Genomic DNA, 25269 nt, shown 5'->3' with positions numbered 1-25269 from the left:
CCCCCTGCATCCTCTGTTATAAGAGCCTTGTTATATACTTGTTATATAATGTTATAAGAGCCTTGTTATATACTTGTAAAAAGGAATAGATGTAACATTAAGCAACAAGGTGCCTGTATTGTAGAAATGGTTTCACACTTAAGGATTGATCATTGAAGTTTATACAGTTTATACAGATGGGACCTCAGTATCCAGTGTTTTAAAGTCCTCTGATTTGACTTGCCACAGATACTGGGGTCCACCTTTAAATGCCTTGTAACAAGGAAAAAGCACCAAAATCCAATTTCCTTCCTTTGTCCCGTTAGGCTGCACCGGTTGCAAGTTTCTCAGGTTTAAAGGCCCAACTTCCAGGTTTCTTGCTCCTCTGTTGTTGCCCCAGAATGCATTGGTATAGATGCTATACTGCATTCTGCCACTAGACGGGAGAATAATGGAATCTAATGGAATAATTTAGCCACCTGTCTTGTGGCTGAATGCAGTATAGCATATACACCAGAGCAAGAAACCTGCAAGTGGGTCCTTAAAGCTATTTTTCCACTGATTTGGTATCCACTGATTTTTTTAATTAACTGGAGATTCCGGAATGGAATAAAGTGGATAACGATGCACAACCTGTATATCTTAAAATGTGTCTTGTCTTAGCTTTAATCGAAGGTGTATTTTACATAGGCTTACTTTGCAAAATTGTGATTGTTGATTTGATAACTATTTTTGGCAAGTACAAGTTCTTAAGATAGGAGAAGAATATAATTTGTGGAGTATAAGTCAAGGAAGTCGTATTGTGGACTGTCTAATACCAATAAGGAAGCTTACTGCCTACGCCTATCCCCACTGCTTTATAGCATGCAGCTATGCCAGCAGAGGCTGTCTTGCATGCTGTGGTGGTGCAAGGCAGTCAGTCTGCAGGAGGTGAGTAAAAATATTAACTTTTGAACTGTATGCTACTTACCATGTAAGTAAATATATTTGCTCCTGGTAGGCTGCCTGATGGGTCTCCTTGGGCATATATCAGGCACTTTGCTGATGTAAGTTGAAGGAGAGAAAAGGGGCAGAGGGGGTTCAAAAAGAGGGAATAGCATCTTGGCACAAGTTGCTCCTGCCCCACCCGTGACACGCTGCTACCTCCATCACCAATTTATCAATGCTGACAAGGACCTTTGCTGCATATGCTGCAGTCTGCTTGCAGCAGGAGCTCAGCAGCCTGGGTTTTGCGCTGTTGGAGCACGAGTTCCAGTAGCACACAAAAATGACAGTTTTGAAGCCAGAAGGGCAAAAACTTCAAAAAGGGTTGCTCTTGTGTAGAAAGTGTGACTCCAATGTTGCAGCTCCGCTTAAGGAAGAGAGGAGGAGGAGAGCAAGCGAGAGATGTACAGTGTGAGCCCATGCAAGTGTTCGCTGCACCAAGGCTCACTAAATGTAATATTGCTTACTCTTGAATACAGTACACATACGATTGTAGGCTTCACTTGCAAGGAGAGGCTCCTAAACAAACCGCCTAACTACAAATCTAGTACACTGATCTCAGAATACATTCTTGCTTTTCTTGCATCTCTTCCTGCCAGTGTTGCTAGACAGAGGTGGATTCACACAAACCCTTCTCTTCTCCTTGCCCCACACGTGACATTCCACTGGTGCCAGTAGGGGAACTTCTTGTGCCTGTAATGTCTCTCTCCTAGCTGGGCTGAATACATGCAGGCCTTAAAGGCACAGATTGGTGCAACTGGTGAGGAGAAATTGCCTCAAATGTAACTCAATGACTTGCACTATATAACTAGGTTCATTTTACACAATTATTTTTTTGCAACAGTTCCTTCAAGAATGGAACCCCATCTTAAATTGAGGACTACCTGTATGTCTCAAAGCCACTTGTCTTCATTCAGGGGTTGAACTTCTACTCTGCTGCATTTTAATTAGCTATAGAACAATATGCCTCTGGAGATAGCTGATGAATACTGAATGTGCTCATGGTACAATCCTAAATGTCTGACATTTTGTTGCTCAGAGCAGCTATGCTGCATGATTCAGTTAGACTAGTGCGGTGGTTCTCATACATTTAGCACTGGGACCCTCTTTTTAGAATGAGAAATCTTGTCAGGACCCACTGGAAGTGATGTCATGACCAGAAGTAACATCATCAAGCAGGAAAATTTTTAACAATTCTAGGCTGAATCCTACCCACACTTACCCAGGAGTAAGTCCCATTTACTATCATTGTTTAAAGAATATACATAGTAGCTTGTTAAAAGTACAGGTCTGCAACATTTCCCCAAATGCAGTCATACCATAGTAGCATCAAGTCTAATATAATAAAAATAAAATAATGATGTGAATGGGGACCCACCTAAAATTGGCTTGCGACCCATCTAGTGGGTCCCAACCCACAGTTTGAGAAACACTGGACTAGTGTATTGGAAGATACTTCAGTACAATTCTCTGGCTATGTGCAGCCTGAGAGTTGAACCCCTGCAAGATAACTTACTATTGGATTGCACACTAAATTAGCACCCCAAAAATATTGTTTCCCCAACTTACTGCCAGGATTGTTTACATGATTAATAATAATAATAATAATATATAATATACAGTATTTATATACCGCCTTTCTTGGTCTTTATTCAAGACTTTATTCAAGGCGGTTTACATAGGCAGGCTTATTAAATCCACGCAGGGATTTTTACAAATTGAAAGAAGGTACTTTCTTTCAAGAACCACTACATTCAAGGTGTTACACTCCGAACTGGTTTAACATTCTGGCCTCCATCCTCCCACGCTCCAAGCAGATGGAACAGCTCAGCTGCAGCTTGCCAGCTGCTTCAAGGTCGCACGGTGCCGGTGGCCTCGAACTGGCGACCTTGTGGATGTTAATCTTCAGGCAATGGAGGCTCTACCCTCTAGACCAGACCTCCTGCCCTTTCACACATTATTTAAACCCTTTCACACATTATTATAAACCCTTTCACACATTATTTAAGCCTGCCGTGATGGTAGCCACGAGTCCATATGAAAATAGAGACCTTGATTCAAGAGTAGCTCAGTGCCAAACACCTTCATTTCCTACAGTTGGATGTTTCACCATCCATCTGTATAGACAGAGTAGGTATACGGTATGGACAGAAAGGTATAAGACACATAAAAGCAATGCTGTTAAGATCATGTTATATTTCATTAACTAAAACTTTTATTATAACTTCAACCAAAATTATCCTTCCCCCCAGCACTCTTAACCCCAAATACTATCATATTGGCCGAAGCCATACTAATTCTGGAAAATGCTCATGAGACTTCTTTGATCAAATGGCATATGTGCAAGGCATATGTTTCAAGGTTGTAGGTCACTTCTCTAGCTGTATTGTAGATCAGCTAGTCTTTCAACACCTTTCTATAAAGTACTGGAGCCTGATTGTATTCATGTACAGATTTATCTGTACTACAGTTTGAACCTGTTTATCCATAGCTTTTATATCTGCAGATCTGACTCAATATGGGTCCCCTGGACCTTCGTTGAGCCAGACTTGGCTTAACCTGAACCCTCTGTAGGCGACTGCATCTGTGCTCCCCAAGCTTCAGAATGTGTTTTTTGCCTCTGGGCTTCATTCTGAAGCCCACAGAGGCCATGGGCGGATCCTTGTGGATTCCAAGGTGCCATCTGAATATACAGAGATACAGTAGTTTTGCTGCTTTATTTCTCTAAGAACACTTTTAACTATGTTCTCCCACATAATCAGCACATTGAAAGCTGTGGTTCATTTGAAAATGTACCTCATTCATAAAATATACCCTAAATTCCTTGATCCAACTATAGCACTTAAGAGTTGGCAACTGTAGTATCCTATCATCCTGGCTTCTTCCTAGTCTGCAAATAGGTGATTAAAAAAAATCTTCATGCACTTTGGAGACATACAAAGTAATTTAATTTAAATGAGTTACATTTAGAGTAAAACTGTACACAGATGTAGTGAGAGTTTCTTGAAAAACGTTGAGTGTATGGGCGTTTTAGGAGTCTCTTAGGTATACATGTCTAGCAGCTGGCTGCAGCTCCCTGTTGGATTTGTCTCTGCATAGAATAAGAGTTGGCCCTTCTTTCAAAAAGCGATTTGTTTTGGATGGTGAAGAGAGCTATAGTAATGTTACTATTCCTTGTAGATGCTTCTTTCTAGAATCCTCCCATCATCAGTTCCGATCCTACTGGCTTCTTTGCAAAAGTGTTTTGTCATATACTGTTGGCAGATGTTCAAGGCTGGTCTGGACAGTACAGAATGTGACTGCCTTGTTTATTGTTCAGGGCGTTCTTTTTTCCTTACTCTGTTTTTACCCTTACTTTTTAAAAGTAAAAGGGAATGCAGTTGCAGTTGGTATCTCATGTGCCACAGACAGCCTTAATCCAATATAGAATAGTAGTGGTTATCAAATTTCAACTACCTTCCCAGTTGGCATCTGAGATGTCTAGAGAAGAAATTTGTTCTGAATGTGTGAGTACAAATCTGGCTGTCCTACTTTTGCACATTGTTTTCCAGACTAGAGATGATTTCAGCATGTGCTTAAGCTGCTGTTAAAGCCCACGTGGTTTCTTTGAGCTTGTTTTGGATATAATGGAGGAGTGTCCCTTCTGCTGTGTAAGATGATGCAGGAGACATTTCTACTTTTAGAAACTCTCTTAGCACTTTTATGTGGGCACTTTGAAAATGATGCCAGATGTCTGGCTTTTTGTGGAGCGTGATAACTCCAACTGAGGTGATGGGTGTTGGTGGGAGTGTTCATGCTGATGTCCATGTGTTTGGATCCAAAAATAGAGTGAGTCTCCTTTAGTATAAACAGAATCTGTTGCTGTGTTTGAATGATCCAATATCAGGATTATGTCTTCAGAAGAAACTGTAAAGTTTTCATTTGGGGTGGTTGGATGTGTGAAAGGGTTTTTAACTTCTAAAAGCTTGTTTTAGTATCGCTGCTACAGCTAACTTGTTTTCTTTTATGTTGGACATTTGGAAGAACACCTTGCCTTGTAGTTTTGATAGTGGTCAAGTGCAAGCATGTTCCTTTACTTCTTGATGTATTGTATTGTAGAGGCTAAAACACAGAATAATTATGCAAAACTCCAAGTAGAAATTGACGTTCCCAACAGATGTATGCATTTGGATGCAAACCCCATGTCGCTTCCCATAATGGTATTTATCCATGAGCTTTGTTTCATACAGAATAAGCCAAATCCATTTTTCACTTCTTAGTTCATGAGTTCAGAATCTTCCTTATAGGTTCTCCCCATTCCTATGATGGCAGGTAAGTGCTGCTGAGATACAGGCAGACACGGGAAGATTGACTGCACTAGAGGAATGGCTAACACTTTTTCTACAGATAAACCTCCAGACTGAATACAGGTGTGCCTCTGTATCTATTGGGCATCTGTTCCAGGGACCCCCTCCCTGCAGATACGGAAACTACAGATATGGGGTACCCTATCTCCGCTGCCCCATGCACCCATTAATGTTGTTTAAATGCTTACCAGATGAAGACGTTTTTGCTTTACAGGTCGTTATAGACATTAAGCTTATAGCGCCGTACAGGCTGCCTCTGAGAAGCCTGAATACTTGAAAACAACTAGATCAGGGTTACAGGAAGCAGAAGTTAACTGCTTCCTGTTAACCTCCACCTTGATCTTACTGTATGTTTTGTACATCATGCTAGATAAGAAACTTGTTCAGCTTTTGATAATGGTACAAATCCACCCATACCTTTATTTTCAAGGCTATAAAACAAGATGCCAGAGGTTGCTGGAGCACTTTATCTGGGTGTAGCACCCAGGTCAGGGGGATAGTTGGATAACTTCATGCCACAGTTGTTTTTCATCTCAAAGAGCTAGCCTTCAGGAATAATTACGTAATGGTGATAAAGTAGGTCTGATTTGGCTTCTGTCCTAGACTGCAGAAGTATTCCAGGAAGCCATCTTATTGGAAAGCTTATTTTATTCTGAAATGTACTGCTAATTAGGCAAGAATCGCTTCAGGGTAGGATTACATGGCAGTAAACGTTAGTTTGATCTAAATGAGCCGAGATCACACTCATTTAATTATTGTGTCCTCTGATTCTTTGAGGACTAGATACAAAGTGAAAAAATCCACAACTAAGTGAAATAGCAGTGGTGTGTTCAAAATGTACAGTATGGGTGATTCACAACATCCTAAAATGCTAAAGACAACATTTAATAGCTCCATGATTTCAATATATTTGGCAGTACAGTAATGGCAATATCCAGTCATGCCATTGGTTTTATGTGGACAAGCCCAAAATAATTGTCCTAAATACAGTCCTAAAAAAATTATCTTTTCATTTTCGGGGGGGGGGGGGGACCTGAAAATGGGGCACACAAGGCGATTCTAAGTGGCTTAGGATTTCTAAATGCTGTGAGTCGGGGCATGTTGTAGCTGGCATCCTTCAGTCTCAGAAGACCATGGTATCGCACTCTGAATAGTGATTCTGGAACAGAGTGTCCTCTCCAGTGCGCGAAGCCTGGGTAAAGATATGGAGGATAGGCTTACCCATGCAGCAAATCCCCCCTCTCCATGTTGCTGAAATGGTCCAATGGAAAGGCAGAAGCCAATACCATTGGTTCCAGCGGTGTTGCAGGAGTTGCCAGAACATGACTGTGTGCAGCCATGAACTGCCTCGGGGAATCTGGCTCCAGATTTTGCCTCGAGGTTGACTCATGAAGCCTTTTCCCTAACTGGATGTAGCCACAAGGAAGTGGAGGTTTGGGATCAGAGTTTTCCTTCTCTCAGATGAGCTGCCTTCCCAGGCTAACAAGTCCCATCTACCTAGTGGCTGTTTAGTCACCTCTTACAACAAGTACAGCCAAACTGAGGGCCTATTCTTATCCCCAGCCCCCAGGGGATAAACTCCATGCTCCATAAACTCCATGCTCAGACAACAAGGTCAGGGTTGAAATGCAGGGCAAAAGGGCCCTTAAGAAACTGCCTGCCAGAAAAAAGGTAGGATAAATGACAAACTTTCTAGTTGACCTACCTGCTGGCGGTTCTAGTTTTCTAGCTTGCATAGCAGCCTTTTTTATACAAAGAAGAGCATTCAGAAATATTCACTACTGGCAGACCTCTCATTCTTGCAGTTGTGTGTGCAGATGTGGGAATCTGCTGGATATCAGTTGACTTCCGTTGCTCAAGCATGCAAAGCTGATCATTCTAGACTCGGCATCACAATTCAGCTAAGTGGTATGCTCAGCTGAAACAGTGAAAATAACCCTGTGAATGTCTGTAAGGATCCCTGTTGATGGCACCAGGGCATTCTATGCTAATTATGGTATTCGTTCAGTTTACAAGGTTGAGCTAGAGTCAGTGGTTCTAGTGGTTGAACTAGGGTTCGCGTCACCCGGTGTGGGATGCCAACATGCCACCCTCCCTTGCAGTGGGCGGGGCAACACCCCAGGTGGTGGGCGTGGTGATGTTCCATCACTCCATCCCCACTGGTTTTTGGCTGTACCTTTTGATAGAACAAAGATAGAACACATTCTGCATACAATTACGCACTGAGTGATATATAACATGATGGTATTCTTCCAAATTGTGATTTTGGTCACTAGTGGTGTCACACACCCCTCCCAGGATGTCAACTTACTAACACCTTATTGCAGCAGTTCTCAGACTTTTAGCACTGGGACCCACTTTTGCCTGACCTGACCACCAGTCAAGGCAAGTTTGCTTACTCTTGAGTAAACATGACCATGAGGCTGTTTTGCTTTCCATAGGGCTCAATACATTTGTCTGCTTGGAGGGAGGGACTTCCTTCTCAGGTGTTCTGGGGGGCTGCATTCATTGGGTCAGGACCATTCTGATGTTATTGGATTCCTCTCAACCTGCCCTTTCCAATGGACTAAGGCAAGGGTCACCTACTCATGAGTAAATGCGCAATGCAGCTCAGTTCCACTTTCCATAGGGCACCATGCATTTTTTGTTCACCAGGTTTATACCCATAACGTTTGCTAGAAAAGAGATATTTCACTCTGATTTTTTGTATTGCATTCAGCTGGAAATTCTGCATCCAATGGTATATAACATGACAGTATTACCCCTAACCACTGCGATTTTAGCGTGTCACCCCCCCCAGTGCACGTCACCCAGTGCGACCTGCACCCCTCTAGCGATGCCACTGCTAAAGTTGAAAGTTTGAACTAGCAGGTTAAGCCACAGGCTCTCTATGGCTTTAAACAGGTGTTTGCATCTTGGATTAATACATACTTTGAAAGTAACTTGATATTTAATTTCTGTTCTAAAATATATGGGCTTTCCTCACATTTAAAAAAGCAGCATCATTAATGTATTTCTTTCTTGCTTTCTAGGATAAAGAAACCTGCATGGGAATCAATAATCAGAGTTATATCTGTGAAACGGGCCACTGCTGTGGACAGTCTCAGTGCTGCAATTACTATTATGAACTCTGGTGTAAGTATCTTTTAAAAGGATAGATCCTTCTCATAATCTGAGTCATATGCATTGCTTTGGTCTTTCTCTGGAAATTATAAATTCTGGCCAAGGTTTTGGAGTGGGTGGTGACAGCTCAGCTCAGCAATCTTGAATGAATCGGATTGCATTCAGTATGTCTTTTATAAGGATAAGTTATAAGCAACCTTTGGTTTGCATTCTCCGTTTGGGAGGGGAAAAACTTAGAAGTTTTTATTCCTGCTTTGTAGTGGACTATTGGTTTCCTTCAAACCCGCCAAATGGAAGTTTGCGTAAAGCAGTTGTTGGGTTCATACAAAATGACAAGCTATAGTTTGCCTCAAAGCAGGAACAGAAACTTCTGACTGCTTTCCCATGTGGGAAGAGGAAGTGTCCAGTACTCAAGGCTGCTCTTTCTTTCTTTCTTTCTTTCTTTCTTTCTTTCTTTCTTTCTTTCTTTCTTTCTTTCTTTCTTTCTTTCTTTCTTTCTTTCTTTCTTTCTTTCTTTCTTTCTTTCTTTCTTTCTTTCTTTCTTTCTTTCTTTCTTTCTTTCTTTCTTTCTTTCTTTCTTTATTTATTTATTTATTTATTTATTTATTTATTTATTTATTTATTTATTTATTTATTTATTTATTTATTTATTTATTTATTTATTTATTTATTTATTTATTTATTTATTTATTTATTTATTTATTTATTTATTTATTTATTTATTTATTTATTTATTTATTTATTTATTTATTTATTTATTTATTTATTTATTTATTTATTTATTTATTTATTTATTTATTTATATGCCGCCCTTCCTCCAAAGAGTTCAGGGCAGTGCACACAGCTGCTCCCCTCCTTTTGTTACAATGCCTGGCCATTGTTTGGTATTGTGTCTAAATGCAGCCATTATATAGACTCAATTCAGTCAGGCTTTAATCCTGTAGATAGTACAGAAACTTTACAAGAAGATAGATGGGGAGAGGGAGAAGGGTCTTTCCTTATTAACACTTCTGGGCTTCTTAGCAACCTTTAGTATCATAAACGGGTGATACATCTTGCCATTGCCTATCAGATTTAGGGCCCAGATCGTGGGAGGAGGGAGACTGCAACTCCCTCCGAGGGAAGTTATCCTGTGGGGTGCACCAAGGTTCCATTCCATGTGTCATGTTTAATATTGGAGGACAAAGTCTTGGAGCTTGTTGTCAGTGTACTGATAACACGCAATTATATGTATCTCTCTCTCTGAAGTCAGTGGGTCCAGGCAAAGGCCAGCAAACTTAAATCCTTCCCTACCTAAAAGAGATGTTGATAGTTGGTGGCCTGTCAGGTTTGGAGTAGAAGGGCTTAATGGGGTTCCAGTTCCCCTAAAGGAGCAGATTTTCAGCTGAGCTGAATAAATGTACGCACCTCAATCTGGTGTTTACTTGGGTCACAACTGTGGCAAGCAGTTGCAATGGGTGCCTTTTTCCAACTTTGCGTAGTGTGCTAGCTGTGCTGTATCCTACAAGAAGAAGACTTAGCCTTAGTTATTCCAGTTTAGGTAGCATCTAGTTTAGATTATTGTCATTCACTCAGATTGCCATTGATGATTATCTGGAAATAGGAAGAGCAATTAGAACGTAGCAATATCATTGTTCTCTATACATGTAAATGATAACCATGTGGAGTAATTGTAGCTGCTTGCTTTGTCTTTACTTTGTGAAAACACAATGAAAGTGTTTGATCAGAATGCACAACGTGTGTATTCATTATGCATTATTTTGAGCACAAGTTCGGAGAAATATAACAGTTAGCAGTGAATGTCCTTTTTTCCCTCTTGTGCTGAGCTGAGTTGTAGAAAACAGATTTTTGCAGAACTCATGTTGAAATGGGGAAAATCAGTTCCTCCTCTGTAAAGAAATGAACACCAAGTTAGAACTGGAGCGTACTTAATGGCCAACGCTATTGACATCACCAACACACTTCCCCCAATTGGATTTCTGGAAGAATTTTGCAATTCTTTTTGTGGTGTTCAGGGGTGTAACTAGGGGGAAGCCTGAGGGGCACCTTCCCCGGGTGCAGTGCCAAGGGGGGTGCATGACTGCCCCTCAGGCTTTGCCCTAGTTACAGAGGAGGTGCTGGCAGCCTTATTCCTTCTTCTATAGAAGCTCCCGTTCAAGGGGAGCCTCCACAAGAGAAGGACCGGGGGTGTGTGTGTGAAGGTGCTGCAGCAAGCACTCCCTCCTCTGGAGAGAACCTGAAAGTGATGACGTCACTGCCATGCACGCGGGGGCAATGCATTACAGCCCTAGTGTTGTGTATGTGGTTATGATGATGTGCTTGACCAGCTGCCTAGAATCCATGAATATCTTAAAATTGAACCAGACTGACTGTGGTGACTAATCTATCTTTTTTGCTATTCTCCTATGCTCAGGGGTCAAAAGAGAGAATAGACTGAAGATTACTTGAGTGATATGAACATCATACCTTTTCCTGAAGAAGGGTAGGAGCTAGCCCATATTTAGGATATCAGGGAGAAAGTTATCATGTCACTCTTTTTTTTCCAATGTGCTGTTCTACCATTTGTAGGGAGTCTATTATTATGTAGGGGAGCATTTGAAAATGACAGCTCCCACCTTCAATCTGTGAAGGTGTACAGTGCAAAACTCCATATCGCTTTACCCTAGGACCCTTTGCACTATCACCAGAGTTGAAGCCATTCTCAGTTCATGCCCAGCAGACGGATCAGTTGCAGTGCGCAACCTTCTCTATGCTAACTAGGATGCTTTCTGCAGTCTTACCTCTGAATTAGTGGCTTTGAGAAGGTCTGTGATCTCGGGCAACATGCTATTCTATAAGTGAGCATGTGCTTATTTCAGGCAGAGTCCAGGGAGAATGATGAACACCAAATGTTTCTTTTAAGCATATGTAGTACTTGGCAAAGTCTCTTGGTTCCATTTTGAAGGTGAAAAGGCTCTGTAAACATGTTTTTGACAGATTGCATAGAAAAGCAGCTACTGTGTGGCAATAACATGACAGTATAATAAATTTTCACCACCTGAAAGGAAGTGAATGGCTGTGTTTTTTATCTTCCCTAAAAAGTGCAAATTGTTAGGTAGTGAGCCCTGTGCTCCACAGATCAAAATGAATTTTGGAAAGTTACAGCTTGAGAGTTGTTGCTCTGACTTGGGATCCCAGCACCACTACACTTTCTGAGAGAGAGTTTCTAGGCATCTTTTTATAGGACTTGCTAATTTAGTTTTATCTATTTACTGCAGTGGGTCATGCAAGGGGATGCAGTATGGAACAAAAAAGTATCTGTCTTGGCCAGACATGTCTCATGAAATATGATTCCATGTTTTGGGTAATGGAACCGGTTGCTGTCAACAGGATCTCTCTCTTCCCCCTTCTTGAAAGTTAAGCTAACAGGAAGCTAAATCAGCAGTGAGGTGTTATTAAGAGGCAAAGTAAAGATTAAAGAACATGATGTATTAAGCAGATGGACAATAGTTAAAACCAGGTAACAGTTAAATCCAGATGAGTTGTCCACCTCTTACTAAACCAAAATTGAAAAGGTGGTTGCCAAAATCTATTAATACTTGTATTTTCTTTGGTATTGGGCACTAAAGCTAAGACAAGAAAACTGAGATTTTATGAGAGCAGATCTGAGATGAGATTCATTTTATGAGCATTTTGTAAAGTTAAATTCCTTTTATTCAAGTTCCCAATATTGGAATACAACCGATGACCATCCCAGTTCAAGAAGCAATTTCTTTATGGTCTCTGTGCAGTTGGGTCAATGGGATTTTTACCCATTGTACATGCACAGAGCATTGTTGGAAAATTCTAGAGCTTAACCCATTTTTGCCCAACCCACAGGTGTACACACTTCATCCCTGTTGTGTATGTGCAACATTGGGCAGAAATGGCTTAAGCTAGTAAACTGGTGTTTACCCTATCCCTTAGGGGGGAGAGCTCTCCAAGGGCTCTCTTCTTTGGTTTACTTCTAACCACAATGTAAGCAGCAGCTTTAGAGAACACTATGCAGCATTTTGTGCTGTGGCCTTAGTCAGATGAATTGCTAACTCATTGTAAGCAGCCATTACATGTTTGTCTGAGAGTGGACAGCCTAGATTTATCAGATTGATCACTACCCAAGATAGCTTCTTGGATTACACTTTTGCAGATGAGAAGGATTCCTTTGCAAGTATTGCTGCATGCATTTGTACTGAGATTTTACAAATCAGTCTTTTTATATGGGTTTCTTCCTTTGTGTTTTTTTTCCCTGTACTGCTTGTTGTGGAATGGGTTAGTGTTTGTATTAAATAGTACTGCCTTTAATAGCTCATTCTGAAATGGAAAAGGCTGAAAACAAATCAGTCCTTAAGCCCGTGTGTTCCTCCCACACTGAGTCATGCCTTCTTTCGGGTAAGGCCTTCTTAGGGGGTGGTGTGTGCTATCTTTCCTATTACCACTGCAATTCCTAATTATAATAATGATCTTTGTTATCTGGAGGAAGTATGGTTACCTAGCTCTGGTGTCGTTAATAATTTGTTGGCTCTAATTGACCTGTGACACTAGGGACATGTTGTCTCATCTGGTTAGCCCAGAGAGAGAGATGTTAGACTTTGAAAAGCGTGGGGATGCTTTGAAAGGGATTTGTTTTTGGTGCTAACATTTTTTTAACCTCATACGTACCGAGAGAAATGGGCTTTGCTATCAAATGTTCCAGGATAGGGTGGCCTACTAAAGGTTGTTTCTGTCTTGGGTTCTTCCTTGGACAGAAGACTATTGGAAACCTCTGAATTTTGGCAATCCCATCTAACCCAAGCACAGTAGAAAAGAGCTAGTTATAAACATTTGGTTTTTTCTCTCAGCCTTCATGCTTATCTTTATTTTTTCAAAATTAAATTAATTTATGAAATGTCTTTCTAAGCACTAACAGTACATTTCCATTTAATGAAAAAGACCACCCAGATTGCTTGGTTTCTTACTTTCTTGGAAAAGGCTGTGTTCCCAGTTGAGCAAAGGGAATCCAGAACCGAAGTTGGAACTGACAGGGATATTTCTATCCTTGCATCAGTTATTACTCACAGCTTGTGCTTGTTTTGAAGTGTCTGGAGCACCCAAAACACCCTCATAGTTGCAGTTGTTTGACAATAAGCCTTACTTAACAGATAAAGGCTTGAATTGTATCTCCCTATGAAACCGTATCTCATTGGGTTGAAGACAGTAGAATCCCCCCCCGGCATATTTCTCCCTCCCCCCCAATTATTTTTAATTTTTTTAAAAATAAGATTGAGAACCACCAGTTTAGGGTACCTCATCCCAGCTCGTTATTCCGCTGATGTGCATTTTTAAAAAATTTATTGACTTACATAAACTTTCCATTGCAAAAGTAGTTGAAGTACAGACTTCTGTGTAAGTTCCCAATTTGATGCTTTTAATTTACCCTTGCTGCATGCTGAGAAAGCTTTAGATAGGACTGAAAAGACCAGAAAGAATTCTCTAAAGACTAGGATTTTCCCGGCCACAGTGTCTAGAAATTTACTGCAAAAACTCTTGTGTTGGTAAACAAAGTTTTATTGGAGAAAAAAATAGAAAGATTGCTCTTGACGCTTCCCTGACCATTAAGACATAAATATGTTTTTAAACTCTACTATTATTATTAATTATTATTACTAACAGTATTTATATACTGCTTTTCAACAGAAAGTTCACAAAGCTGTTTACAGAGAAAATCAAACGAACAACTAATGGCTCCCTGTCCCAAAAGGGCTCACAATCTAAAAGGATGCAAAAGAACAACAGCCAACAGCCACTAGAAAAGACAGTGCTGGGGTGAGGAGGGCCAGTTACTCTCTCCCCACTAAATAAAAGAGGAGCACCTGCTTAAAAAGTGCCTCTTACCTAGTTAGCAGGGTAAGTGACTATGGTTAAGTTACAGGGTAAGTTAACTGTGACTATGTCACAGGATAGCTATTTTAATGGATAAATAAGCAAGCTTCCTTTTCATAAAGTAGCCTAGTGTTATCCCCATTTTGTCATGGGGGTGCTGAGAGAGAATGACTTAAAGCCACTGAATGAGTTGGTTTAGCTTGACATTTAACCCTCCTTTTTTGCTTTTGACCTTAAAGACCTTTGAAGTGATTTAATTCATGACAGAGGGAAACTATTTATGACACTGGTTTTCGAATTCTCTGGGAGAGTTCACGCCACTGCATGGGAAAGGGGTTCAGGGATGTGGGCTCCATGCAGCTTGTAGAATGTAAAAAACTATCGCAACCCACTTCTGGTTTCAAGATCGCAACCCAGAAGTGGTCACAATCTTTTTTTACATTCTACAAACTGTGGGGAGCCTGCCGAGGGCTCCGCGGAGCTCCCCACACACACCGAGGCCCTGGTAGCAGCTAAGTTAAAAACAACCCCCCTTCCTGCGCAGTGGTGTGATCCTGGAAACTGTGTAGCTGTTTCCCCCTGCCCCCACCCCTTAAAGGGAAAGGGGCAGTGGCTCTCAGGCTGATGGGTTGCAACCCATCAGTTTGAGAACCACTGATCTAGGAACTTGCCAGTTCACAGCACAGTCTCTTAGCAACTATGTCACCTTCACTCTGTACTGGTCACCAAAATGGTTCCACTTCACCTTCTCTGGGACCAAATAGCTTGAAACCATCACCTAACACACACTTTTTATATGGTTCTATGTAAAGAAGCCCACACAAGAATTGCCCACAGGAAAAAAAGTCGCAACCTTTACCCTAATCCATTGAATCCCCCCACCCTAACCTGTGTGGGCTTCTTTCCATGTGGGCTATTTTCTGGTTACCTTTTCAGGCAAATGGAGAAATGGTTTGCTTCATATTTTGGCTTGGCTCTAGTGTGTTTCCCTGCCAATAAAGCAGTGGCAGCTACCCAAGTTTACAGTGAACTGTTTCTGCTCTTGAACTCTAAAGGGAAAAACATGTTTTCTCATTTTGCAGAGAATAAAAGGCGCTTCCCTCAATGAGATCTTTTCTTGAACTTTTGCCATTGGGGAAACATGGAAATTTCTTTCTGGTGATTAAATATTTTTTTGTGGTCCCCCCCCCCCCAGGAGAAAGTTACTATAGAAAATATTGTATTTAGCAGTTTGTACCTTTGTGACCACCTGGCCAAAATAGTTCCAAGGTTCTGTCTCATATGTAGTAATCTTCTAGTTAATGCAGCTGTCCTTTGCCTGTTGAGAAGTCTGCAGTGAGTGGCAGTGAGACAGCTGCTAGCCTGGCTGTGTGCACCCCCAATCATCTACAGAGTTGTCATTTAGGCACTGAATTTAGTGTCATGTCAGCATTCCCTTGATTGGCTAAACCAGGGGCCTCCAAACTCCGGCCTGTGGGTGGAATCTGGAGTTGCAAGATTACCCATCCGGGCGCTTTGGTGGTGGAGGCTTTCTGCACTGCAACGTCCCATTTTCACAGCTGATCTTTTCAGAAACCCTTGCTGGGCAGCTGCTTTTACCCAGAAATCAGGGTGCAGAGCCTGCTGGGGTGACAGGCAGCAGAAGCAGCTGTCTGGTGCAAGTTTCTAAGAGGAATGGCTAAAAAGGGAAGGCTACAGCGCAGAACGTTGCACGCGCCACACCTGGAGAGGTAATCTTGTGATGCAGTTTGGAGACCACTAAACAAAACAACCATACTGTATGGATGCATGCATAGATTGGCATGCCCTGAATAATTCTGCTGCTGCTGGTCGTGGGGAAGAGGTGCAGATTTTTCAGTAAGATGCTCAGGTATTTATGTTATTGATGAAACTTTCATACAACTGCTTTTGTCGAATCTAGTAAGTATCTAGACTCGCAGTCTCGAAAATGGAAACTGCTGTGTCTCAAAAAAGCCCTCCACATCCCAAGCAGCATTTACTGTTCTGCTAGGGTGCTGTGTTTCTTTCAAGCTGATCTGGGCAGAGGGATGTAGAACAGTAAGCACTGCTCACGCGGCCCGTATCTGGCCCATGAGTCAAGGTTTGGAGAATCCTGGTCTAGACTCTTTAAAAGAAAAAGGAAAAAATACTGCTTGTACTTGGAGCCAGTGCTGAATTTGCACACCAAACTGTGTTATTTCTCAAAAGATGTTTATCCTGTGCTTTTGCCTCCCAACAGGGAGGTACTCAGAGTGGCTTGCAATAAGAATTGAATATATTTTTTTAAAAAGAAAAGCTAACAGAGTGGGGAAAAAAGTGAAGCAGTAACAGCAGCAGACATATTAGTGAGGGTATCCCCTTAAAAACAGTAAGACAGCAGAAGGCCAAGCAAAACAAGGTTATTTAGCCAGCTGAAACTGAAACTAGGATGATTCTGAATTAAAGTAGTTCCACAACTTGGACACCGTCACAGACATGGCCTCTTTCTTTGTTGCCACTGAACAAGTTTCTACCAGTGGTGACATAAGAGATAAAGGCCCAGACAATTTCTTGGTGGTGGTCACTGAGATACTATTGCCCCCAAGTCAGGGGCACTCAAGGTGACTTTTAGAGCCTTAAAGATTAGAGCCAGCAGCTTGAATTGCACTAGGAAGCATACCAGCAGCCAACATAGATGGCAGGACATTGGTGTGATAAGATCACCCTGCCCTCACACTGATCCGCAATTGAACAGTAGTGTTCTCTGTGAGTTGAAGTTTCCAAAAGGCCTTCAAGGGTATCCCCATGTTACAGTAACCCAAACAAGTTGTAATCAATATATGAATAACCAGGGCCTGAACTGATTCGTCCAGGGGAGGCTTCAGCAGCTGCATCAGCTTAATCTAAAGCACCCCTTGCTGTGGCCATCACCTGAGCATCCAGGTACAAGCCCACATTCAGAAGTTCATCCAAATTGCTCTCATTACCCATAAATTTTTGTGCAAAAATTGGCGGTTGTTAGTCGTTCCTTCTTAACATTATATTGTGCTGTTTACATGTTGCAAAAGGGAACTGAAAAGACCTGACAGTGATTTTCATGTGTTAATGCATGCTGGTGAGGAAAGTTTCTTCCTGTTTTAAAAACAAAAACAAAAGCCTTAGCTGTCATGGTTGCGGTTTCTTGACCACTTTTCAACATCTCATACTGTATGGATGCAAGATTAGTACCAATTTAGACTGGACATGTGCAGACATAACAGGAATGATCTCCAGGGCTATTCTTGGTAGGGAGGTTGCAAGAATCTGATGTCTTTCTCATTACTTTGAGGGAGATGGGAACATAATTTTCTATCCAATGTTTCTCTAAACTGAGAAACATTTGCCTTTTTGGGTGGATGGGAAACAAAAAACAGGTGAAATTATAGAAGATGTTGCTTTTCAGCCCCACAAGCAAGTAATAAACAACTACGCCTGATTTAAAGGAATGAATTCGAGATATGGCTGCACAGTAACCACAAAGTGCAATTTCATCTGTTTCCTCTCCCCTCCCCTTCATTAGCTAACTGCTTCTGAGCTCAGCTAGCATGACATCAGCTTGAAGTTAAACTTCTTTCATTTAACGTAAAGTCATGGCAGTTCACACATCACTCCCATGTATCTGCAGGGTCTCCATTCTGGACCTCCACTGATACATAAATGCCGGGTAGAAGGGGGACACCTGTATATAGTAAATAGGTGCCCCTGCACCACCTCCCCATCCATTATAGTAACTTGTTGTTCAGCCACAGCAGTGGCAAGCATGGTTGTGTGTGCTTACACTGAAGAACATTCTTGCTTAAACTGAAGAATGGGATGTGTAAGCATGGTGCCTGCACGCTAGAGGGAGACTAATGAATGTTAACAGGAAGCAGCTCAGATGAGTGGGGTCCCCCAGATCTGCAAATAATTGAAACAGTGGATATGGGGGACACCTGTCATGGAAGCACCTTCACTGGTGCCCAGCAGCAGCCTTCCACAGTCCAGATTCTGCCTGCAGGTACCCAGTTGCCAGTGCTGTAATTCTAGTTTAACTACCATGACACAAAATGTAAAGTAACACATCCTCTTCAAAATGGTAACAAATTCATATAATTAATGTTTTAGTCATTGTAGTTAGCGCATGTTTTATGATAGACTGGAACGAGATTTCTAGGATGTATCTCCTTCCTCTTGTGGCTTACCTAAGGAATGATAGTAGATTTTTCACTTATTCAAAAGGCCCTTTCAATGGCTTCATATATAGAACTTTTCTTGGCTGGTCCCTCTGTTCAGAAGCATGTCAAAACCAATCATATGGACAGCATTTGAGTCCACAAGTTATGCAATTATTGTTTGAGACTTTGTATCTCAGTACAGCTTTTCTGTCTTTGGGATGGACTAAAGCTATAATAAATATGGAAGTAGCATCTTTCATGGCAGATCATGTAATCCTGCTTTGTCACTTGTAGGATCAAAAATGGTTGAATAGTAGATGCGGGTAGAAACTCCACCATGGTTGTCTTCAGCTGCAAGTAGGACAAAGTATGTTGGTGTGCCATCCTAATCTCCAATTTAACGCCAACAATTTTCTTCCTGACGCCCATTGTCAGTCATGGAATAAATGTGGTGGTGTCTGAAAGAACTCTGCATTTCTCACTCACATTTATTTTATTGCCTTTGATTCCATCAGTACTTCTCCAAAATGATTTTCCCTTTTTTGCTTTCTGCACAGGGTTCTGGCTAGTGTGGACGATCATCATCATACTGAGTTGCTGTTGTGTCTGCCATCACCGACGCGCCAAACATAGGCTCCAGGCGCAACAGCGGCAGCATGAGATTAACCTGATTGCCTATCGTGAAGCTCATAACTACTCCACCCTGCCATTTTATTTCCGTATGTACTGCATGCAAGGAGCGAACTTCAACTTTTGCCTTACAAAGATCAAAAATCAAAACATTGCCTTACTGAGTAGTGCAGCAATTTTCAACATTTTTCTTCTCATAGCACACTCGCCTCTATGGTGTTCTCTGTGACCTTCTGCTTCTTTTGATGTCACTTCTGGCTTCCAGGAGACTCTTCTGGGTTCTGTGGCTCCATTTCTAGGGCAATCTGTATGTAGCAATGAATTGTCTGTCCCTCTGCCAGCAGATGAGGAACAGGCAATTTGTTACTGCAGACAGTTGCCCTAGAAATAGAGCCACAGAACCTGGAAGACATGTTCAGCTATTTTAAACTGCTGTGCTCCAAACCCCTGTGGCACACCTGCGGATCTTTCATGACACATCAATGTGCCTTGGCACACCAGTTGAAAATTGCTGGGGTAGTCATGAATGCAAAAGTGATCCACTGCCAAGATGGTGGGGGTGAATATGTAGAGATTTGCTGATGGCTGGTGAGGATGAGATAATACTCTTTCACATTATGGGAGACTGAGTTCTGTCCTGGCAGCTTGATTGAAGCATGCTCATAAGTAACCTTGTTCCCATTATGACTATGGGCAGGATCTGAATCCTGTGGATAAATGTTTGGGTCACATAGAGAAACAATTAAAGTTATTTTACTCTAGGTATCATAGAGCAGTACTTGGCTCCAGTTCATTTTCCAATTTTAATGGCCGGTTAGACCGATGTAGAAAGAAGTGGATTAACTAAGATTTGGTTGCACGTTGGCCTGGCTAATGGTGGTAGCAGCACTGACTAAGCTACTTCTCACACCTTTTCCTCTGGAGCTGACACAACAAAATCCATGTGCCTGGAAGTTGTATTAACAATGAGGTGCAACCAATCATCTGTTAGGCATGATGGCAAAAAAGCACCATATCGTTTTGGAAAAAGTATTATTATTGATATCACTGAATTTGGTCTGTTTTTAAGATAAATTTTTATTGCTGTCTTCAACAATGAAATGATCAAATAGTAGAGATGACCCTCATAACCCTATGAGCCTTCTTTCTCACCTTACCCCGTCCACCAGGGGGAAAGGGGGAAAAAGCCATAGGTTACCAAAATGCCAGATAGAATAAGAGACAAAAGAGCAAACAAAAGTGATTATAGAAGGGGAACTGCCTGCATTGAATCATTCCTGAGAAAACTGTCTGAAGAAGAAGTCAGTTTCATTCTAGGTCTTCAGGCCTGTATTGGTTGGCAAGACATCTGAAAGTGGTTTCCATTTCTTCCCAGATTCTCTGTGTGATCTTTTTGGCTAGTAGTCTGGGTCAGATCGGCACCAGGACACTCTCTGTCCATGAAATCTAGGAGTTTCATATTTTTCCATCCTTAAGGATTTGAGAAAGGAGTCAAAGGCTACATAAACATGCTTCAGATGATATTTGCAGCCTCTGAACTATGTATTGCCTCTGTCTGCTAAACTACATTATGTTGTCTGTCCATCTGTAAAAATGTTGCAATAACTGCTTCCTAAATCAAATTGGAACTGAGATTCTTTCAGTGAAAGTAATTTGTAAGTAAGTCACCAAGATGGGCCAAACTGTTGTGTTTTATCTACTTTTAATGGGGTGTATGTGAATGTGTTAAAAGCCTTTAGATTTTTTCTAATAAAATCTGAAAGTAACTTGTCCTCCCTGCCTCCCATTTAGGATTTTTGCCAAATTATTTACTACCTCCCTATGAGGAAGTGGTGAACCGACCTCCGACCCCTCCCCCACCATATAGTGCCTTACATCAGCAATGTGTCCCGCCTGGCAGTGGCAGTGCAGCACCGGACCCAAGAAACCTCCAGCCAACCCAGACAGGCTCTCTGTCAGGTGCAGGAAGCAATAACGGAAATGTGGACAGCACTGCCTCCCCCAGCATTGGGGACTCTGAATCCTCCACCCCGCTAGTTGAGCAGTCAACCACCAAAGCAACAAGTGGCGATCCAAGAAACTCAAACAGTGGGGCAGAAATGGAAGAAATGGCCAACCACATATCTTGTCCTGATAAGAATTCGGAGTGCAAAGAAGAACTACTTAAGGATTACAACTCAGAGAGCTTAGACCACAACAGCGCCTTCTCTGATGCTAAAGATAAGACACCTGGGAGGCACAGAAGGTTCACTGGTGATTCGGGCATTGAAATCTGCATCTGCAACCAGGGCCACCATGATAGTGATCTCAAGGAGTTGGATGGGTTCATTGATGATGGGCCCATGGACTTCTGTGATAGCTGCAGCGGCCACCCTCCACATGGAGATGAGGAGGAAGGGCTTTTCAGTGTCTCTGATGAGCAGCATCGAGAACATAGCCACCATCATCTCCCCCGACAGCCTGTGTGTGTGCTCCTGAACACCATAAATGAGCAGGACTCCCCAAACTCTAATACCAACACATCGCCCAGCTAAAGCAGCACTGTCAGAAGGGAAAAACCTACAAAAGGATAAACCTGACTTCAATCAAAAACAAGCTGGTTCACCTTTTTCTTCAAATGTAACTATGGGAATAAACCCTAAGTGTATGGAGGAAGGGGCAGGGCCTCTTTTCTAAATTGCCTCCCCTCTCCTCCATCTGGTTAGGGGTTTAGAATTAAAAGTGAGATCATTTTTATACATATAAAAAAAGAGAGAAACTTTTTTTCCTATTGCTGATTTTGGTGATGGATTATTTGGTTGGTTTTTTAAAAGTTTTTCAAGACCTGCTTTATCTTTTGATCAGAGACTTAGTCTGACCCTGTGTGAACAAGGAGTACTAGTTATCTTCCCCCTCCCCAACCCCAGCCTTTCCAGGTGTCTTCCCAGAAGCCAGTGGCATTCGATGACCATGGCAGTCAATTTAGGTAGTGCTGTTGAGGGGTTAAAATGAATCCCCAGAGGTTGTGTTTTTTTGTTTTAATCAATACAGTGCTATCACCTCTGGTGCATTGTTGGTTTCAGCAACCTCCAGAAGCCTTTTTCCTTTCAAAGCTGGTAACTGTAAAGGCTAAGTTTCTTCCAGAAAAAGAACTGATACCCCAAAACAGAAGGTTTATGCAAAAGGGGGTTGTAGATGTTGCCTTTTATTTTTGAAGGCAAATATATTCCTTCTAAAGAGCACAGCAGTGAATTGAGATTCCTGGCAGAGGAGCTGCTGTTTCCAGTACTGTGGTCTCTAAATGACATTCAGCTGGTGTGCTCCAATGCAAAGGGCAGGGTTTCGCAAGTTCAGGCCAGCACGCTAGTTAAAATGATAACAAAACCCCATCCCAACCACCACCATCATCCCCAGAAACAAACAAAGAACAGGGCTGTCTTTTTGGCCAGCGTGCCTTCAGGTTTCAGCGATGCTTGTTGAACAAATGGAGAGAACTCCGTCCATTGCAAAAGGATGGCTTGCAGCATCAGTGTGGAAGACCTGTGCAGTATTTTTTTTATTTTATTTTTTAGTCTAAAAGTTTAGCGTGATTCCAACGGTGACCACTTAAAAGAATTGAGTGTTTCTCTCTTTCTCTCTTGATAGTGGCAACTGGCTACTGTATAACGTCTGTGAGTGTATGTGTGTCTGACTGCAGTACATGCATGTGTGTTTCCTACTGGTGATATGAAACTTGCTGCTGTAAGACTGCAAAACAAACAAACAAAAAAAGACTGTAGCTTTGCTTTAAACAAACAGTGGAGCTTTTGTTAGTAACAACCCCAAGGGGGAAAAGAAAAAACCCAAACAGCTGAAACTGACATTCCCTGGAGTGTTCCTGTGGAAGAGAGCAAGCCTTGGTTTCTTTCTATATTAAGTGTGATGGAGTTTTTTCCCCTCCCCCTCTTTCTTTAATTGCAGTTGTCTGAGTCATTTAATGTCATAAGACAGACTTTCAGATTTGATTTCTTGAAACCAAAATCAGTTTGAAATACGGTGTAAGCCCAAATAATAATGCCTTTTTTTCTGATAATTCATGTCCACGTGTGTCATTTTCTTTGGTGGGGAGAGAGAGAGAGTGCTTATGTAGCACAGTTTAAAAACACATTCCCTGCCCCCATATTTGCACAGGTGTATTCAAGTATGATGTGAATTTAATCCATATAATTCTGGGTTGTGTGATCATAAGAAAAGCCCTGCTGCATCAGGCCGAAGCCCCGTCTAGTCCAGCGCCCTGTGTCCCACAGTGATTCACCACTTGACTGTGGAAGATTGGGAGATAAAGGCATATCCCCCTCCTATCACGGCTGCCTTGCAATGGGAAGTCAGAGGCACACTGCCTCTGAACCTGGAGGTAGCATACAGCCATCATGACTGCTAGCCAGTGATAGTCTTACATTAATTTGTTCAGTCCCCATCTAAAGTAATCTAAAATAATTGTTTGGCTCCAAACTAATTGTTTATCTTGTGGTAGTGAATTTCATTGATTATGCGCTGTGTAAAGAAGTACTTCAGTGTGTCCATTCTGACAAATAGTGCAAATTCTGCTGCAAACCCATCTCACTGGATGACTGGTGATTCTAGTGTTCAAGAGGGAGAAGTAAACCTCTACCCACTTTCTTTACACTGTGCATAATTTCATAGTCTACAATAATATTTTCCTCAATTGCCATTTTTCTAAAACTAAAAAGCTTGACACATTATAGCTTTTCCTTGTAAAATAGGTGTTCAAGCCCCCAATTATTTTGGTTGCCCTCTTCTGCACTTTTACCAGCACTATTGAGATGTGGTAACCGTATGAATTAGCACAAGTTAATGAGAACACACCTCTTATATTGAACAATGTCTACTAGCAAGAATGAGGGTAGGGATGCACTCATATGGGAAAATGCAAATGGGGAAGCACTTTTTATCTCTACCTTGCACTGTTCTTTGCACATCACTTACAGCCAGAACCAGCCCTACTGAAGTAGCCCACCTTCAGCATTGCATCTTGGAATACCATTTCATTCTTAACATCATGATGTGATTATTATTTGAGAAATTGATAATCCTGCCTTTCCATGTCGAAGCAGATACCCAAGGCGGCTTACAAAGCTCCATAATAGAGTACAAATGAGTTTTTACAATAATTGCTCTTCGGGCAGCTCATAGAACCCTTCTCATCCAGATGGAATCCTTCACGACGTGGTTGTCACACCTGGCATCTGGGTATGCCTTCCGAGAACTCCTTTCTCCAAGGAGTTCAAGGTAGAATCCATGTTGTTGTCCTCTGCGCCCTCCATTTTGTGAGCTAGGTTAGGCTGGAAATGGGTAGCTTAGTGAACTCCCCATCTAAGCAGTGGTTGAAGAACATAAGAAGGGCCCTGCTGGATCAGGCCACAGGCCCATCCAGTTTCCTATATTTCCCAGTGGCCCACCAGATGCCTCAGGGAGCACACAAGACACCTTCATCCTGGTGCCAGTCCCTTGCATCTGGCATTCAGAGCTAGCCTACTTCTAAAAGCATCGAGTTTCAAACACTACACCATCCTGACTTTCCTTTAGTTTTCCTGGCTCTGAAATACCTTGGGGTATCTCTGCCTACAACTTATTTACCCAACGACTCTGTTCCACAACAAACTATGTGAGCAGAGTTCAGTGCCAGAGCATTTGAATGACTTGGCAGTTCAAGGAAATAGCATGTGCAGTCCGTCTTTTATTATGGACAGCATATCTCTAGGCCTTCTCCATCAGTCAAGGAGCATGTGCACTGCGCTTTCATTCTTTGAGTGGAAGGACATGAGGTAGGCTGGACAGAGACACAGGATGCACTGTAAACCTGCTATTCCCCATAATGGCCAAGCACCCAGAATTCCTGTGAATGCATGACACAAAAGGAGGAAGAGAGTTCTGTTATGCTTTATGGGGTTTCCTCTGTATATAGGCTCTAAGTATAGTGCCTATAGTAGACTAAAGTGTGCCCCTTAAAATGTTATGGGGAAAGATGACAAGCAGATGTTTGAACACTCCTTCCATAGGTATATTGGTCTTGGAGGTTTGGCTACAGCTCCTTGTTCCAGTGGCTATCACTCCTCGGGAAGCTCACTGGAAATGAAGGAAGGCCTGGCTCACCTGAAAGGTACTGGTTTGCTTAGCTC

The 25269-nt window shown here is 41.9% G+C and overlaps 1 protein-coding gene across 2 annotated transcripts in view; it reads left to right on the top strand.

The window, feature by feature from the left end:
* Positions 1-23162, top strand: part of WBP1L (WW domain binding protein 1 like) — a 64805-nt gene extending 41643 nt beyond the window's left edge. For both annotated transcript variants that reach the window (XM_066620569.1, XM_066620571.1), the window contains exons 2-4: positions 8342-8444; positions 19039-19200; positions 20903-23162. In XM_066620569.1, coding sequence (XP_066476666.1) covers positions 8342-8444; positions 19039-19200; positions 20903-21645 — 1008 coding nt within the window. In that variant the 3' untranslated portion in view covers positions 21646-23162. The remainder of the gene's footprint in view (positions 1-8341; positions 8445-19038; positions 19201-20902) is intronic.
* Positions 23163-25269: the final 2107 nt, after the last annotated feature.

The sequence above is a fragment of the Tiliqua scincoides genome, chromosome 3, assembly GCF_035046505.1.
Source record: "Tiliqua scincoides isolate rTilSci1 chromosome 3, rTilSci1.hap2, whole genome shotgun sequence".
NCBI lineage: Eukaryota > Metazoa > Chordata > Lepidosauria > Squamata > Scincidae > Tiliqua > Tiliqua scincoides.
This window is presented reverse-complemented; position numbering and strand designations above follow the sequence as displayed.